This window comes from Mus caroli, unplaced genomic scaffold (assembly GCF_978045245.1).
Source record: "Mus caroli unplaced genomic scaffold, Mus_caroli_1 scaffold_8, whole genome shotgun sequence".
NCBI lineage: Eukaryota > Metazoa > Chordata > Mammalia > Rodentia > Muridae > Mus > Mus caroli.
The window spans coordinates 117,353,525-117,372,540 of NW_028227263.1; the positions used below are offsets into that span (position 1 = coordinate 117,353,525).

General features: G+C 43.8%; 1 protein-coding gene across 1 annotated transcript; it reads right to left on the reverse strand.

Moving 5' to 3' along the window:
- Positions 1-2,051: 2,051 nt before the first annotated feature.
- On the reverse strand, positions 2,052-18,268 carry LOC147003358 (uncharacterized). Its single transcript, XM_085841989.1, has 6 exons — positions 18,180-18,268; positions 17,081-17,214; positions 16,048-16,100; positions 14,994-15,120; positions 12,701-12,799; positions 2,052-5,153 (listed from the first exon to the last, which is right to left on the reverse strand). The coding sequence occupies exons 3-6, from the start codon at positions 16,078-16,080 to the stop codon at positions 3,382-3,384; spliced, it is 2,031 nt and encodes a 676-aa protein (XP_085698115.1). The 5' UTR covers positions 16,081-16,100; positions 17,081-17,214; positions 18,180-18,268; the 3' UTR covers positions 2,052-3,381.
- Positions 18,269-19,016: the final 748 nt, after the last annotated feature.

A 19,016-nucleotide genomic window follows, 5' to 3' on the forward strand; every position in this document is an offset into this window, starting at 1 on the left:
AGATAAGCAGATAACCAGAGGGGGAGGTTTAAATACACAGGTCATTTAACTAAAGCCAGGATGAATTATCATAGCCAAGTGGATCTCCAGTTTCTAGAATAGAGTGGTGCAATTTTCCACAAAATTCTCTATCAAGAAAATCAAATTCTAGTCAAACCTGAAATGGCCTCAACAAGAATAAAAGATGGAGGATCCTGTGGACTTTCTTCTCCTATTACAAATGGATAATTCATCTTCATATGTAGGCAGAGGACATAAATATAGAATTTTACCTTTTGAAATTTTAATAAATTTCAGTTAGAAAGTACTTTCTCATCAATAACCGTTTTTTTTTTTTTAAATCTCCACATAAATACTCAAGGAATGGACTCACAATTCAAATCCTTTCATGCTCCATTAGATGTATCCAGAATGGAGTTATTTAAAATTTAATAGTGGATGAATGCATGAGGCTTTCCTAAATTACATAAAGTCCAATTAGCCTTTCATGTCAGTTATACTAAAGCTAAAAAAAGTGAGAAAAATTTAAAAATCTATTTTATAGAACATCAGCGTTGAACAAATATCCTCAAGGATTTTGATATCTATTATAATCCTCTTGACACAACTTTGGTCCTGTGTTGCCCATTAACAAAATATGCAAAAACAAAGTAAACATTCAGTCTAATATCACAAGAGCCATGTGATGTTAATGGTGACAACAAAGACATCTCAGATAAATGTAGTTCCAATAACTGCTCTCCTTAAGTTAACTGTCCGGGGTGACTACTGATGAATTAAGTTTATACAACTAACAGGATAGTAAATCAAGAACATGATCACTCCCCTGTATCTCTGACATTAAGAGACATTATCAATAGAGTATCTTCTCTGAACAGCCAATTTCCTTCATTCTCACTCTATTTTATTGTATGTATGTGAGTACACTGTAGCTGTCTTCAGACACATCAGAAGAGGGCATCAGATCCCATTACAGATGCTTGTGAGCCACCATATGGTTACTGGGAATTGGACATTGGGACTTCTGGAAGAGCAGTCAGTGCTCTTAACCACTGAGCCGTCTCTCTAGCCCCTTACACTCTCACTCTAAAGAGTTTCCTGGCACCAAGAGGATCTGAATACTGTGATGCTGGCCAGATCCTGTGGCAGCTTAAAGTTTCCACATTCTTTTAAGTAACAGGATTTCCATGCAATGGCTTGCCCACCTTTTTTTACATGCAGAAGACTCCTGACAATTAAGAATTTTCTGATTTTGTATAAGCTCACCATTTTCAAGAAAGGCTTCTCCTGAGTCTTCCCAACCACTGGGTTTCAGACCTACAGGGACTCTGATGAGCTTTAACAGCTTATTCTAGAAATGTTCCCGCATTCCTTGCTTTCATAGTGTTTGACACCAGCATATATTCTTTTATGGTGAAGAAGGCCTGCGCTGCAACTGAAGGTCTTTCCACATTCTTTCCAGTGACAGGGTGTCCCACCAGTATGACTTTGCCACTGTGCATGAAAGCTGAACTAAATCTAAACATCTTGTCACCTTACTCGTTATAGTCATAGAACTTCTCACCAGTAGGATTCTCTGATAGACAGCTAGTTTGGAATTACTGAAGGCCTTTCCACATTCTTTACATCTTTTTTTTTTTCATTCCTTATATCTTAAGACTTGTTACTAATATTAAGTTCAGAATGTCAAACCAAGTTTTCTATTCAATTTAAGATCTTCCCACATCAGTTAAGATTCTTCAACAATGTGAATTCTCTGATATACTTTAAGGTCTCTATCTCATGTACTTCCCAATTCCTTACATTCATAAGGATTCTAAACTATCCAAGAAATTGGTAATGAGAATGAAAAGATTCCCCACATTCCTTACATCAAAAGGGCTTTTCGCCGGGAGGTGGTGGCACACGCCTTTAATCCCAGCACTTGGAAGGCAAAGAAGGCAGATTTCTGAGTTCGAGGCCAGCCTGGTCTACAAAGTGAGTTCCAGGACAGCCAGGGCTATACAGAGAAACCCTGTCTCGGAAAAAAAAAAAAAGGCGGGGGGGGGGGGGGGGGCTTTTCACCACTGTGGATTCTCTGATGAATTGTAAGGGCTGTTCCATGAACAATGTCCTTTTCACATTCCTTACACTGAAAGGATCTCTCACCAGAATAAGTTTTTGCAGTGCTGCAAAAAGTTTAAGCAATGAATAAAAGCTTTGCCATACTCGTTACATTCATATGGTCTCACACCAGCATGAATAGCCAGCTCTATGTTGAACAAGGCTGGAAGCAAGCTTGAAGGACTTCCCACACACCTTGCATTGAAAGGGCTGTGGAAAAACTCTGCTAATTAAAGTTGAAGTCCACCATGGCTGGCTGGACAGCCTCTGGCCTTGGCACACTGTGAGACACCCTTTCTTCGTAGGGATTCTCCTCTGACTTTGTCTGGGGAATTCAATACCTCCATGTACACCTCGACCTGAGGAATGTCACGTAGCCTCACTTATATTACAGGATCAATTTCTTTTCTCCTGATAAAACCTGTTCAGCCAAAATCTGAGATTCCCGAAATGCTTTCCAGGCTAATGAACATTCCAGGTACCCTAAGCCCTCAGCCAATAACCTTTGCCATCCTGAATAGCACTACCCTCAGGCCCCCAAAACCTTATAAGCCTGAGTCACCCGAGGTAAAACTGATCTGCTTCCTGACAGCTCGTCCCAGCGTGGTCACTCGCCAGATGTGCTCACAAAGCTTTCCACTCGCCAGCCCCCACTGCCTTCATGGACCATTTTGGCCTACCACAAGGAAGGGAGTCCCATGAGGGTCTTTTTTTTTTTTTTTTTAAGATTTATTTATTTATTATATGTAAGTTCACTGTAGCTGTCTTCAGACACTCCAGAAGAGGGAGTCAGATTTCGTTGTGGATGGTTGTGAGCCACCATGTGGTTGCTGGGATTTGAACTCTGGACCTTCGGAAGAGCAGTCGGGTGCTCTTACCCACTGAGCCATCTCACCAGCCCCCATGAGGGTCTTTTAATTGTAGTAACAATTTTATGGTTATTAAAGCTGGCTGGAAAGATGAAAGGCTTTTCCATATTCTTTATATTCACAGAGGAAGGCAGATTTCTGAGTTCGAGGCCAGCCTGGTCTACAGAGTGAATTTCAGGACAGCGAGGGCTACACAGAGAAACCCTGTCTCAAAACCCACCCCCCTACCAAAAAAAAAAAAAAAAAGGCCTCTCAGGATTGTGAGATTTCCGATGACACATGGGAAGCACACTAAGTCTAAGAACTTGGCACCTTCTTTCTACTTGAAGAGTTTCTTCCCAGTGTGAGTACTCTGACGCTCAGTAAGATCCGACCTTCCCTGCACTGCTACCCCACATTCCCCGCACTCCTAGGGTCTCACATCAATATGAGTGAGCCGATGTTCACTAAGCTGGTACTTATGTCTGAAGACTGACCCACACACCTTACACTTGAAAGGCTTCTCTTCCATGTGACTTTTCTGATGCTCAGAAAGGTATACCTGAAATCTAAAAGCCTTCCCACATACATTACATTCAAAGGGTTTCTCACCAGTATGAAAATGCTGGTGCTGAACAAGGTGTGAGCCAGTATGGAACTTCTTGCCACATTCCTTACATTCAAATGACCTCTCACCAGTATGAATGGTCTGGTGCTGAATGAGTTGTGCCAGCAGAATGTAGGCTTTTCCACACTCCTTACACTGAAAGGGTCTCACGTGAGGATGAGTCTGTCGATGTAAACTAAGCTGGTACCTACTTCTGAAGGCTGACCCACACAGCTTACACTTGAAAGGGTTCTCTTCAATGTGAGTTTTCTGATGCTCAGAAAGGCATGCCCGAAGCCTAAAAGCTTTCCCACATACATTACATTCAAAGGGTTTCTCACCAGTATGAACCCGCTGGTGCTGAGCAAGGTGTGGGCCAGTATAGAATTTCTTGCCACATTCCTTACATTCAAATGGCTTCTCTCCAGTATGAATCCTCTGGTGTCGAGTGAGCTGTGGCAGAACAGTGAAGGCCTTTCCACAGTCCTTACACTGAAAGGGTTTCTCCCCAGAATGAATTTTCTGATGTTGTATGAGGTTTGAGCGACGATTAAAGGCTTTCCCACACTCACTACACTCATATGGTTTCACATCAGCATGAATAATCCTATGTTGAGCCAGGTGGGAGACACACTTGAAAGACTTCCCACATTCCCTGCATTCAAATGGTTTTGCACTTGTATGAATCGTTTTGTGAAGCTTAAGCCGGTCAGGAAAAGGAAAAGCCTTCCCACATTCATTACATTTGAAAGGTCGATCTCCACTGTGAAATTTTTGGTGTCTTGTGAGCTGTTGGAGGAGTCTGAAGGCCTTTCCACATTCCTTACATGCAAATGACTTCTCTCCAGTATGAATCATCTGGTGTCCATTGAGGTGAGCCAGAAAAATGAAGGCCTTCCCACAGTCCTTACACTGAAAGGGTCTCTCGCCAGAATGAATTTTCTGATGTTGCATATAGTATGAGCGACGTTTAAAGGCTTTCCCACACTCATTACATTTATATGGTTTTACGTCAGCATGAATAATCCTGTGTGCAACAAGGTTGGAGACACGGTTGAAGATCTTCCCACACTCCTCACATTCAAATGCTTTTGTACTTGTATGAATGGTTTTATGGTTCTGAAGCAGGTGAGGAAGATGAAAAGCCTTTCCACATTCATTACACTCAAAAGGTTTCTCATCACTGTGAGACTTCTGATGTCTTGTGAGCTGTTGGGGGAGTCTGAAGACCTTCCCATATGCCTTACATTCATAGGGCTTCTCTCCAGTGTGCACACTCTGATGCTGAGTTAGCGTTGAACTACAACCAAAGCACTTCCCACACTCTTTACACTCATATGGTTTTTGTACGTTGTGAGCAAGAGTCTGGCAGGTATAAGGAGGCATTTCTTCCCCCTTAGTAATCTGTTGACCAGCATCTCCTTCTTGACAACCCTGTAGTCCTTGGAATGAACTACATTTAGGGCCATTACTAAACCTGGAGCCCCTAAAGTCAAAAGTTTTATCTGATTGTCTTATGTTCTGTTTGGGTGAATTTCTATTATAACTATGATTTTCCAGAAATAAATTTTCAGCATCATAACCTGCCTCCAAATCTGAAAGAAAAGGACAAAGCAAGAATACTTTATTTCCCTGTAACACATATACAAACATAAAATATTTTCCTATAACATAAAATCCATTAAAATCATGGCCAAACTCTAAAGTAATCTCTGAGAAGCTGTGTGGGAGCACGGAGAGCAGCAGTAAGGAAAGTTTATGTAAGAAGATACTCTTTACAGTAGAACAGGTTGGAAATGGGATGATATGTCGGTTTAACAAGATTATAACTAACTGTGTTGAAATACTCTTATATGCTTATTTGCATACTATTTGAAATACACACTGTTAACAATCAGGCATTTGCATCAGGCTGCCCTCAGAGACCTAGCTGCAGCAGCTTATAGCATCACCCAGAGCCACCTGGATGCCAGGTGTACCAAGCCGCAGCATATAAAAGGCACAACCAGCTCTCTCTCTGTCTCTCTCTCTCTGTGTCTCTCTCTCCCTCCCTCTCTCTCTCTCCTCCCTCCCTCCCTCTCCCCCTTTCTATCTTGTTCATATTCTCTTTCCTGCTCTCTCTCTCTCTGACTCCATGTCCCCAGTGTGAAACAGCCTTTCACTCTCCCCAACCCCCCAATGAATCTCTTACACTAGATCAGTTGTGTCGTGTCATTTTTTACCGACAAACCTTGGCACAGAGCTGCCAAATTTACCCAAATCTTGTCACTTTACCCTAATGCAAACTGTTTCATAACAGTTTTTGAACCAAACCATGATGAAAAAAAACCTATACCACACAAACACATAACATCTGTCATGCTATAAGAAAACTGGCCTGGACTTGGAATTCTTTATGGGAAAAAAATTTAAAAAGAGGTAAAAATCTGTCATGGTGGTGGTGATGGTACACAACTGTAATCCCAGCTAAAAGTGGCCTGTGGTAGAAGCATCATGAGTTCCAAGCCAGCTTGGACTAGATTAGGAGATTCACCATCAGAAAAACAAAACAAGCTAAAAAGGAACTAGAACCGAAACAGAATTCATTCGAATTTTAAGAAGACTTAAAACCCAGGTGGGCTGGCTGTAGATCTTTACCTATCTATCCCTTCTCTCCTCCAAACACAGTTCCCCGCCTCATCCCAGCTCTGCAGCAGGCACAGTCCCCAGCCTCATCCCAGCTCTGCAGCAGACACAGTCCCCAGCCTCATCCCAGCTCTGCAGCAGGCACAGTCCCCAGCCTCATCCCAGCTCTGCAGCAGACACAGTCCCCAGCCTCGTCCCAGCTCTGCAGCAGACACAGTCCCCAGCCTCATCCCAGCTCTGCAGCAGACCGCCGCTTACCCTCCCTTCACCCATTGGTGTAAGTCTAACCAAGCAAGGAAAAGACTTATAGGACAAGAACTTCAAGTCTCTGAAGAAAGAAATTGAAGAAGATCTCAGAAGATGGAAGGATCTCTCATCTCTTGAATCAGTAGGATTAACATAGTAAAATGGCCATCTTATCAAAAGCAATCTACAGATTCAATGCAATTCCCATCAGAATTCCAACACAATTCTTTACAGACCTTGAAAGAAAAATCCTCAACTTCATAGAGAAAAAACAAAAACAGAACAAAACAAAACAAAAAACAAAAACACCTCAGGATAGCTAAATCAATCCAGTACAATAAAAGAACTGCTGGAGGTATCATCATTCCTGAGTTCACGCTCGATTACAGAGCAATAATAATAAAAACTACATGATGCTGGCATAAAGACAGATGAGTTGATCAATGGAATAGGATTGAAGATCCAGAAATAAACCCACACAGCAAAGATGTCAAAACTATACAATGGAAAAAAGAAAGTATCTTCAACAAATGGTGCTGGTCTAACTGGATATCTGCATGTAGAAGAATGCCAATACAGTTAAATTCATCACCCTGCACAAAACTCAAGCCAAAGTGGATCAAAGACCTCAACATAAAATGAGACAGACTAAATCCAAAGAATAGAAAGCGGGGAACTACCTACCACTTCCTGAACAGAACACCAATGGTTCAAGCTCTAAGATTAACAATCAGCAAATGTGGCCTTGTGAAACTGAAAGGCCTCTGTAAGGCAAAGACAACTGTCATTAGGACAAAGCACAAGAAACAGGGTGGGAAGGGATCTTCACCAGTTCCACATCTGACAGAGGACTAATATCCAAAATATATAAAGAACTCAAGAAACTAGACACCAGCCGGGCGTGGTGGCGCACACCTTTAATCCCAGCACTCGGGAGGCAGAGGCAGGCAGATTTCTGAGTTCGAGGCCAGCCTGGTCTACAAAGTGAGTGCCAGGACAGCCAGGGCTACACAGAGAAACCCTGTCTCGAAAAACCAAAAAAAAAAAAAAAAAAAAAAAAAGAAACTAGACACCAACAAGCCAAATAACCCAACTGAAAAATGGGGCACAGAGCTAAACAGAGAAATCCTGACAGAAGAATTTCGAATGGTCAAGAAGCACTTAACGAAATATTCAACATCCTTAGTCATTAAGGAAAATGCAAATCAAAATGACTGTGAGATTCTATCTTATACCTGTCAGAATAGCTAAGATCAAAACCTCAAGGGACAGCACATGCAGGCAAGAATGTGGAGCAAGGGGAAATTCCTCTATTACTGGTAGGTGGGCACTCTGAAAATCAATCTGGCTATTTCCCCCAAAATTGGGAAGAGTTGAACCTCAAGACCCAACTATACCACTCCTGGGCACATACCCAAATGATGCCCCAACATACCACAAGGACACTTGCTCAGCTGTGCTCATAGCAGCTTTATTTGTAACAGCCAGAAACTGGATACATCTCCCTCAACTGAAGAATGGATAAAGAAAATGTGGTACATCTATTAAAACAAAGACATTTATGAAATGTCTTTAAAAACATTGAAAACAGCTATAAAAAACAAACAAATGCATCATGAAATTTACAGGCAAATGGATGGAACCAGAAAATCCTGAGTGAAATAACTCAGACCCAAGGGAAATACATGGTATGTACTCACTTATAAGTGGACATTAGCTATAAAGTACAGGATAACCATGCCACACAATCCACAGACTCAAAAAAGCTAAGTAACAAGGGGGAGGGAGGCCACAGGAAGATGCTTGAATCTCACTCAGAAAGGGAAATAAAAACAGAACTGACTAGAGCAAGAGGGAGCTGGGTGGGTGGTGAGTGAAGAGGTAAACAGGGATAGAGATCAGATGGGGGTGGGGGCAGTAGAAGCCTGGGAGAATGGAAATTAGTGGTGAGGCCTCCCTGGGACTAGCCTGGGACCTGGGACAGGGAAGGGTCCTGGGAGTCTATGGAGATGACCCTAGCTGAGACTCTAGCATCTGGGGATATGGAGACTGAAGTGACCACCTCCTGTAGCTAGGCAGGTCTTCCATTGGAGGTAGTGGGGCATCAACCCACCCACAAAACCTTCTACATAAAATTTGTCCTGCGTATATGGGATGCAGAGATAAAGATGGAGCAGAAAGTTACAGAATGACTAACCAATGACTAGTCCAACTTGAGACCCATCCCATGGGAGAGAGCCAACCCCTGATTATTAATGGTATTATTAATGATTCTTTGCTATGCTTGCAGACAGAAGACTAACATAACTGTCTTCTGAGAGGCTTCATCTAGCAGTGGATGGAGGCAGAAGCAGAAACCCACAGCCAAACATTAGGCAGAGTTCGGGGAGTCCTGTGGAAGAGTGGGAGGTAGGACTAGTGAGTGAGATGGAGGGTTCAAGGACACCACAAGAAGACCTACAGAGTCCAATAACCCGGGGCCACGGGGACTCACAGAGAATGAACCACCAACTAAAGAGAATGAAGGGGCTGGAACGAGGCCCCTACACATTTGTAGCAGATGTGCAGCTTTGTCTTCATGGGGTTCCCTAACAACTGGAACGGGGGCCTTCTCTGACTGTTGCCTGCTGGTAAATCCTCTTGCCTAGCTAAGCTGCTCTGTCTGGCCTCAGTGGAAGAGGATGCTATTAGCCCTACTGGGACTTGATGTACTAGGATAGATTGGTACCCATGGAAGATTTCCCCTTCTCTAAGGAGGGCATAATGGGAGAAAGGATGTGTGGGGGTGGAACTGGGAGGGGGAGGGGGTATGATTGGAATGTAAAGTGAATAAATTAAAAAAAAAACTGAGCCGGGCATGGTGGCACACGCCTTTAATCCCAGCACTCGGGAGGCAGAGGCAGGCAGATTTCTGAGTTCGAGGCCAGCCTGGTCTACAAAGTGAGTGCCAGGACAGCCAGGGCTACACAGAGAAACCCTGTCTCGAAAAAAACAAAAAAACAAAAAACAAAAAACTGAATACAGAAAAGCACAAAACTTAAAAATCACAGAAATTGAACAACATACGACTCAATGAAAAATGGGTTAAGACAGAGATTCCAAGATTGAGAGAAAGATTAAAGATTTCCTACAACTGAATGAAAATGAAGCCACAACACATTCAAACTAAGGGGACATGATGAAGGCCGGTCTTAGAGACAAGTTCATAACAAAGGGCACTTACATAAAAGGAAATTGGAGCAATCTCACTCTAAATTAACCAGAACAAAAAGCTCAAGAACAAAAAACTAAATAAATAAAAACAAAAACAAAGCAAGACAAAAACCAAAAGAAAGAGATTACACTCAAAAGAGAAAGACGTAAGAAGTACTTAAACTCAGGGTTTTATTAAATCAATAAAAAAGAGACAAAGGCAAACAAGGAATAAAGAGTAAAGGAAACAAAGACCTGGCTCTTGGAGGATTCAGTAAGACTGACAATCCCTTAGCCACACTAACTGAAAGGCAGAAAGAGAAGACCAAATCCACAATGTCAGACATGAATGGAGGACAGAGCCGTAGTGGCCTTTGCTACTTTGTGGGTTCTTCTTTTTTCCCCACCCTTTATCCACCCCTGATGAACACAGATGCAGAAATTCTCAATCAAATACTTAAACACTGAATTGTACAACACTCAAGAAGACCAAGTAGGTTCATCTCAGAGATCCAGAGATGGTTTGACATATATAAACAGTAAATATTATCCATCATATGAACAAAATAAAAGACAAAAGCTACAAGATCATCTCATTAAATGCAGAAAGCTCCTTTGACAACATACAACATTGCTTCAGGATAAATTGAGTCTTGGAGAGTGTTGAAGAGATGGCTCAGCAGTTAGGAGCACTGACTGCTTTTCCAGAGGTCCTGAGTTCAATTCCCAGCAACCACATGGTGGCTCACAACCATCTGTAATGGGATTCAATGCCCTCTTCTGGTGAGTCTGAGGACAGTGACAGTGTATTCACTACATAAATAAATAAAAAAAAAAGTCCTGGAGAGATTAGGGACACAAGGGACAGACACACTGCAACATAATAAAGGCAGTATACAGCAAGCCCAAAGACAGCATCACCTGAAATGGAGAGAACTCAAAGCAATTACACTAAAATCCAGAAAAAGACAAAGCTGTCCAAACTCTTCATACCTACTCAGGAATAATGCAGCTGGAGAAGATAAAAGGAATGCACTTTGGAAAGGCCAAAGTACCCTGACGTGCAAATGATGTGACAGCATATCTAAGTGACCCTGAAGATTCCAATGGAGAACTCCTATAGGTGACAAACACATTCAGGAAAGAGGCCAGATACAAATGAACTCACAACAATCAGCAGTTTTCCTGTGTACAAATGACAAACTGACTGAGAAAGAGAAAGAAATCACAGAATCAGCTTTCACAATAGTCCCAACTAATATACAGTATCATGGGGTAACTGTAACCAAGCTAGGGAACTATGTGTATGATATAAAGAAGTATGTGTATGAAATATGTGTATGATATAAAGAAGTAAGGCACTGAGGAAAGAAACTGCAGGAGATATCAGAATATAGAAAGATTTTCCATGTTCATGGATCATGAGGATAAATTTAGTCAACTTGACCATCCTATCAAGGGCAATATACAGATTTGATGCAATCTCCATCAAAATTCCAATACAATTCTTCACATATCACAGAAGGCCAAATTTCATCTTCATATGCAAACACAAAAATCCCAAGATAGCTAAAAATAATTCTGAATAATAAGAGAAGTGCAGGAGGTATCATCATCCCAGCGTCCGTTTGTCCTACAGAGCTACAGGAATAACAACACAGTAGGCACATCGATCGAGGGACGTGAGCTGAAGAATAAATCCACACACCTATGCACCCCTGGCATTTGATAAAGAAGCCAAAAATACAGACTGGAAAAAAAGACAGCATCTTCAGCAAATGGGGCCCATCAAAAAGTCCAGGTGCGGGTACAAGAATGCAAATAGATCCACCCTTCTCACCCTGCACAGAACTTGACTCCAAATGAATCAAAGTTCTAAATGTAAAACCACATACACTGAACCTGAAGGCAAAGACAGTGGGGAACTCAAGTTCATCAGCCCAAGCAAAGGCAGGCATGGAAAGTAAAAATTAGCACATGGGGTCTTACGAAGCTTAACAGCTTCTGCACAGCAAAGGACACTGTCACTTGGACAAAGCGGCAGCCTACAGAATGGAGAAAGATTTTGCCAATTACACATCCAACAGAGGGCTAACACCCAAAATATATAGAGAACTAAAAAAACTTACATAGCAAGAATTAGCTCAATTAGAAAACAGGGTCCAGATCTAAACAGAGGAAGATTCTCAAAAGATGAAAGTCAAATGGCTGAGAAACACTTGAAGAAAAGTTGATTCATCAGTGAGGTGAGAACCCATCTAAACAAGACCCACACAGACCGATCTTGGGCACACACCCAAAGGTCACGTGATCCTTTCAGAGACTTATTCAACCATGCTTACTGCTGCTCCATTCATAAGAGCAAAAAAAAAAAAAAAAAGGAAACCAGTGAGGGACTGGCCTTGCCTGCAGAGGGAGGGAAGCAGACAAAGCGCCGATTGCCTCTCCCACATCCTTTACCCAGGCTGCACCAGAAGGTGGCCCAGATGTAAGGTGGATCTTCCCACCTCCAAAGATGTGGGTTAAAGGTGGGTCTTCCCACTTCAAATGATTTAATGAATCCCTCATAGATGTAGCAAACTGTTTGAGTTGTAGTTAATTCCAGATTAGTCAAACTGACAAAAAGAGGAGCCATCATAGCTCCCTGCCAAGCTAGGTAGAAGGCTGTATGGTGTATGCACTCAGATGTTTCTCTACTTGTCATTCTGTGCTTTGTGAGTCAGGGTCTCTCATTTGCCTGGAGCTGACTTGCCAGCAAGCCCAAGGGATCTGCCTTTGCCACCTCCCCAGTGCTGCAGGGAGGAGCCACCATCACACCGTGACTACAGTGACCATGAAGACACAGAATTCAAACATTTGGTGCCCCTCCCTGCGTTACAGCTTTCACTGGTGCTGAAACTGTCTTGGCTTTGGTTCAGTGGTAAAGAACTCTGAGAGCTCTGCCCGAGGCCCTGGGTTAGAGACCCAGCAGCCACTATAACTCCAGTCCCAGGGAGCTGACCCTCTCTAGGGCCTCTTAGGATACCTGCACACGTGTGTGCACACACAACCAATAATGAAACACTTCACTCTTACTCACCTGGGCTCGGCCTGTCTGTTTCTTCCTTCACAGCCATCCAGGGCTCTTTCTCCTGCTCTAGTAAGACGATCAGATCTGGCTTGGAAATGCAACTTCCCACTTAAAAGAAAGGAAAAGATGGCTCATTGTGTAGACATTCCCCGCCACCCCCACTCCCCCAGACTCAGAGTCTATAATTATCCCAAAATACAAAGAAATGTGATATGTAGACCAGGCTGGCCTTAAATTTACTTGATCTTCCTGCCTCTGCCTCCCAAATGCTGGGATTGAAGATGTGTGCCACCATGCCCTGGCTATGCAGATTTAAAAAAAAAAAATACAGACTTATTATAAGGTCTATACAGCTTGGCAGGGTGGATCACGGCCGTGAACCCAGCATGGGGAGAATGAAAACAGATAAACGGGCTGGAGAGATGACTGACTGCTCTTCCAGAGGTCCTGAGTTCAATTCCCAGCAACCACATGGTGGCTCACAATCATCTGTAATGGGATCTGATGCCCTCTTCTGGGGTATCTGAAGACAGCTACAGTGTACTCATATACATATAATAAATAAGTCTTTAAAACAATTACAAAAAAAAAACCAGATTAACAATTTCTAAAAGCAAAAATAATGATGAGGAAAGACCAGAGAAGGCGGGAAAAGGAACCCGGGTAAGAAATCAGCTGCTTCAGATTAGGGTTTTAATCTCCTTTAAATGCAGACAGGGCTGTCACGTAAGAGGAAAGCAGAACTGAGTGGGGAGAACATGAACCCACAGGCTATGCTGTCTAGTGTAGACCCCATCCCTGCAGCTCACTACTAATGACATCCATTTAGGCGAGTCCCATAGGAGTCTATGCTCAGTTTTCCCAATTGGGGGCATGGTGGTGCACACACATAGTCACACTCCCGAGGTGTGAAAGCAGGGAGGTTGTAAGTTCAAGGCTGGATTTCATAGAAAGTTCAAAGCCAGCCTGCACTATGTGAGAGCCGGTCTCAAACAAACCAAATTAGGAATAATTAGAGTAATAGGTAATAATTTAGATTGCGTTAATGCTATCTATTTGTAAGGATTGATACTAAGATTTATAACTATATTCAAAGACTCTCATATTCTCTGACCTATACTAATACAAAATCATTACTTTAAAAATTTTCATTTACGTATTTAGTAATGGTGGGGAGGGACTAGGGCCTTGATCTCTACCACTGAGTTACATCCCTAGCCGTGAAAACTGTTCTCATCGTTGTCATGACACTGCCTTCCTTCACATCCACACCTCATCCTTACAGACTTGCTCACTGAGAGAGACAAACTTCACACCCCAAAACTTCCACTACGAAGTAGCTTCATTGGAGGAAACAGAATGTGTCCACTTCTGTTTTGAATTAACTCTACTGATTCATTATTAAGTAAATCATAACGGCTCTTGTATTTAGTTGTGCATGTGTGTGTGTAAGTGTGTGAGGGTATTTAGTCATGCATGTCCAGGTGTGTGTGTCTAAGTGTTTGCAGGTATTTAGTTGTGCATGTCCAGGTGTGTGTGTGTAACTGTGTGCAGGTATGCTTGTGTACATGTCTGGATAGGGCACAGACCACTGTTAGGTGACTTCGGTGATTTCTCTCCACTTCAGTACTTGAGACAGGGTCTCTCCCTGAACCTAGAGCTCACTGAGGGGACCAACAAATGGTGGACAAAAGCAGGGGCTTCATCTTATCTTCAACCCAAGAAATCTCACATTCTTGCCTGGGGAAGAAGAAGGAACTTGGCTCCCCCTTATAAAATTCTCCTAATTACAATTTATTTTATATGTTTGTGAGGATCTGCCTGCGAGTAAGACTGAACACCACATGCACGCACTGTGTCTGTGTAGCCCAGATGAGGGCATCAGATCGCCCAGAGAGAGTAACGCATGGTCGTGAGCCACCTGTGGGGCTGGGATCCGGGATCCTCTGTAACAGCAGCTGCTTCTCTTAACCACCAAGCTATTTCTCTCTCTTAGCCTGTGATTCTATTTATGGATGTATCTCCTAATTTATTTCATTTGTTTATTTTGTGTTGTTTGGCTTTGTTTGAAACAAGGCCTCACCCTGCAGACTAGGCTAGCCTCGAACTCAGGATGATTCTGAGGGCGATGCTGCACTCACAACATTCTTCCTGCCTCAGCCTTCTCAGAGAAGCAATGACAGGAATCGGCCTCCATCCCAGCTTCAGCTACCACTGGAAAGATGGCACTGTCCTTTAATTCAGAGAGAGGAAAGCCCACAGTGTAGAGGACACGTCCCCCATTCATGGGCCACAGCCTTACCCACTGCGACCAGGTTGCTGTAGGTCTCCAACATCATGTCCCTGTATAAGACCTTCTGAGTAGCATCCAGGCAGGCCCACTCCTCCTGAGAGAAGTCAACAGCCACATCCTTAAATGTCACTGACCCCTGAAAGAGCAAACACAAGGAGAGTAAAATTGGGGAAGCTTTCAAGATGGGAAACCAGAGGACTCAAGCGTGGGAAGGGAGCCATAAGGAAATGCTCAAGGCACCTGACTGCATGAGTGCATGAGCCCCCATAAACGACAACTGTGCCTACTTACACAGCCAATAACTGTGCCTCTCCACTCCACCCACATCCCTCAGGCTATACCCACAGAAGGGAAATGTGACCTGGGGTCAGGGTACATAAGAAATGCTGTGAGTCCTTGAGTTTATTATACTATCACATGATGTCATTAAGATTTTTTGTCCTGAGAATGATTTTATACACTATGTAAGAGTCCACATTATGTGCATATTATGTTTAACTTATTGTACCATTAAAAAAAAAAAATCAAAAACCTTTCCAGGTGACAATGTGTCTCAGGTCTTCCCTGACTCTGGAGACTGCAATCACCTCCCTATCACAGCCTAAATGACTTTTCCCTCTGATACCTGAAAGCCTCCTCGAGCAGGGCACCTTGTCACAGACATGCACAGGGGACACTCACTCTTACACTCTGGGTCATCAGCCTGATAACACCTCAGATGTCAATCAGGTTTCCCAGGGCAGTCACATGAGACCATCACCACAAAGCTCTGAAGCCCCCAAGGCCCCTGTTTCCCTGTGGGACTGACACCTTCACTGCAGGGACAGTCCTTCCTGAGCACAGACCAAGCAGAGAGCACGTGTGGAGGAATGCATTCAAAGACAACCCCAGTGCCAGCTGGGAAGAGGCACAGACAGGAAGTGCTCAGACCTGCCAGCCCTAACTGGAAAGGGGCAGACTGGGCTGGGGGATTCCGGATCCTTGGGAAGCTTCAAGAGGGAAAGACAAGAAGGAGTCACCTAACCTGAAGTCACCCTAGGTCAAAAAGAGAAAAACAACTTACACAGACCATGTCCTGACTATTAGAGCTGGCCATTCTTCTTCAGGCTTCCTCCCCTGGGGGACAAAAAGAAAGCCATCACTGCATTGTGACTTGATGTTCCCAGGCTGACTTCTGTCACTGTGATGTCATCGACTACACTTATTTCTCAAGCCTCCCCACTCACTCTCTCCCCTCCCACTGCTCACAGCCTCCCCCACACAAATTGGAAGCACACAGGAGTCTACACAAAGCTGATCCCCTCCTAACCCAGACAACCCATTGCCAAGGGGGCAGTGTGGGAGTGCAGGGCACAAACATGTCTGCCTTGAACTTCCTCCAGAAGAGGCCAGCAGAAGGGATCCCATCTTCCACCCTGAGATCCAGCTCGCCCTGCACCTGGGCTGCTCCTCCTATGTGAGCAGATCTCAGATCTTCCTACTGGAACCCCACCTATCAAGGCTCACAGGGGCTCACAGCATCCAGGTGGCCCCTCCTGTGTAAACTCAGGGCTGAAGCACAGCGAGGCTGGAGGGGCTGCAGCTGCAGTGCTCAGGCAGCGTCCAGCATTCTGTGCCCAGTGTTAGTGAATGGGACTGCACCATGGACCACTCTCCTGAGAACCTTCCCTCATCTATGTTGGGGAATGGTCCTGTACACTGTGTATTCTGATGGTGATTTCTGTGCCCAGAGATTGGTTACAATCTGGACATTAGCACTGCCATCATTAATTGGCCTGACCTTCATGTTGTGTAAAAACTGTTTTCCTTCAACTCTAATTAGTTAATAAAGAGCTAATCAGCCCAACAGATGGGCAGGAGAGGGGAAGCAGTCAGGATGTTCCAAGCAGAGGTACAGAGAGACAGAGAGGGCAAGGAAGGGATCTATGAGCAAGTCACCAGGGGAGTCACCATGAGAACACTGGTGGAGCAGAGACAGGACCAAGGTGGCAAGTAGCAGGGCACATGGCTGGGTGGTAGGCAGCCATATAGATGAGAATCTGCCCAGCTACAGTGCTTAAAGTCTGTTGGCAAACATAAGCTCTGAATTACACAACCTCACTCCTGTAGAATCTTGAAGCTGTTTTCTCCTAGGAACAGTAAGGTGCTGGTTACTGGGGTCTGAGTGGCGGAGGCTGGGTGTGCAGCATCGGGGTCGAGAGTGGGAGACGCAGATCCATAATGAAGAGAGCTGGGAAGAAGGTGGTCAAGGACAATAAAATGTCAGCCACACAGCAGACACTCAAGAGGTACGTTGTGAAACACGGTGACATGATTAATAGTTTGTAAAGACTAAGAGAGTAGGCAGTAAGTGTATTCACTACAAAACTGTTATGAATTTAGTCATTCCAGAGCACACAAAGAATCCAAAATATCATATTGTACTAATACCAAAACAAAACAAACACACATACACACAAACAACAACAACAACAAAAACCCTAACACTAACCTCTGAAGGTTCCTGTCTATAACATCTTGAGAAGAGGGCGTGACTGTAAACAAGTCAAGGGTCACTGAAACGATACTATGAATACTAAGTGGAAGGGGAAGAAACAATGAAGGGACCCAATGGTGGAGGTATGAATCTGCACATTCCTTCTTCAAGTAGTGACAATTATATATTCTAAAACTTCAACCTCATTTCTCAAACATTAAGAGCAAACTCGCTGTTGAATCTTAGGAAGCAATAATGTTCTCATGGGTCTCGAGCCCTCCTTTGGAATAACAGTCTACTCGGGGAGCCTGAGTAAGCACGAGATCTCAGACTATATCCGAGAGCATCCTCAGTGAGCACTTTCCTTCACTTCCCTCAACACTCACAATGGCTACAGCTCTGAGAAAATCGTGGAACTTAACAAGTAGCTGCCCTCCCAGGCGATCCTCGGAGGCACTTCCAGCCTCAAATGCTCGTCTCAAGCTCCTCTGAACCTCTGGCAGACTCCGCACCTGACCTCTCCTTACTGAAGCTATTCAAGAAAAAAAAAAAAAAAAAGCAAAAACAAAAACCGACGGGGCAGAAAGCGACAAGCACAGAGACACAAATAACGCAGGTATATATACACAGACACACAGACGTACACACACACTCACTCATATATCAGCACCCCACACCACCCTCCACACCCACACCCAGCCCGATGAGTCCGGCCTTACTCTGTGAAGACTTTGACCAAACTGGTTTCTTCAACGACCATAAATGTCAATTTCCGCGGTGCCCACGCACGACACCGGAATTGGATCCCTTACTTCCGGCGCGGTGGACCCTGGGAAATACAGTCCTGGCGACGGAACTGCAGGAAGCACGGTACTCAAGTTCAAGGAGCTCCGGTCCTGCTACTTGGACCAGTCCACCTGGGAGCTGTACAGGGTGGTTTGCAAAAGGGCGCAGGCTTTGAAGCTCCCTGTTCTGTGCTCAAAAGATACTTCCAGGTTCTGAGCGTAACTGATTTTCTCTTCTGTGGAGGACAGAAGAGCCCAAGTTTTAAATGCAGATTAGGAAGTAAAGTCAGATCGGGATGTAAACGACTTGATTCCGCTTTGCCTGAGCCCCACGGAGTTGGATTAACCCTCATTGTGCTCTGGTAGGGACTATGGTAAATTTGAAAACCGAACTAAAGAATTGGTTGGTTTAACACGTGGGAAGTCTGCATCAGCGATTTCAAGGAGACAGATGTTCTGGACCCTCCCTGGGTTCAGTATCCCTGTTAATTTAGATTTAAAACAAAAGCAAAAAAAAAACAAAAACAAAAACGTGGCTGTGTATCAACAGAACTGTGTCCGAGAGACAGTCATTTACCATCTTGAAGAATGAATGAGCAGCGCATAAAGGGATTCTAAATACACAAGTAGGCTTCGTTTTTTGTAAGAAACACCTAATTTTGTTGTACCATGACACTGTTAAACTTCCAAAATCACTTGTGTTTCTTCTTATATTTACGCACAACTTTTTCATTCCAGAGCATGATAGAAAACAAACTTCAAGATAATAGA

Excerpts from the sequence above, each read along its gene's own strand:
- LOC147003358 (XM_085841989.1), bottom strand. The coding sequence starts at position 16,080 with ATGGCCAGCTCTAATAGTCAGGACATGGTCTGT. Across the intron at positions 15,121-16,047 it reads ATAGTCAGGACATGGTCTGT|GGGTCAGTGACATTTAAGGA; the intron begins GTAAGTTGTTTT and ends TTGCTCTTTCAG. Across the intron at positions 5,154-12,700 it reads AACAGACAGGCCGAGCCCAG|ATTTGGAGGCAGGTTATGAT; the intron begins GTGAGTAAGAGT and ends CTTTTCTTTCAG.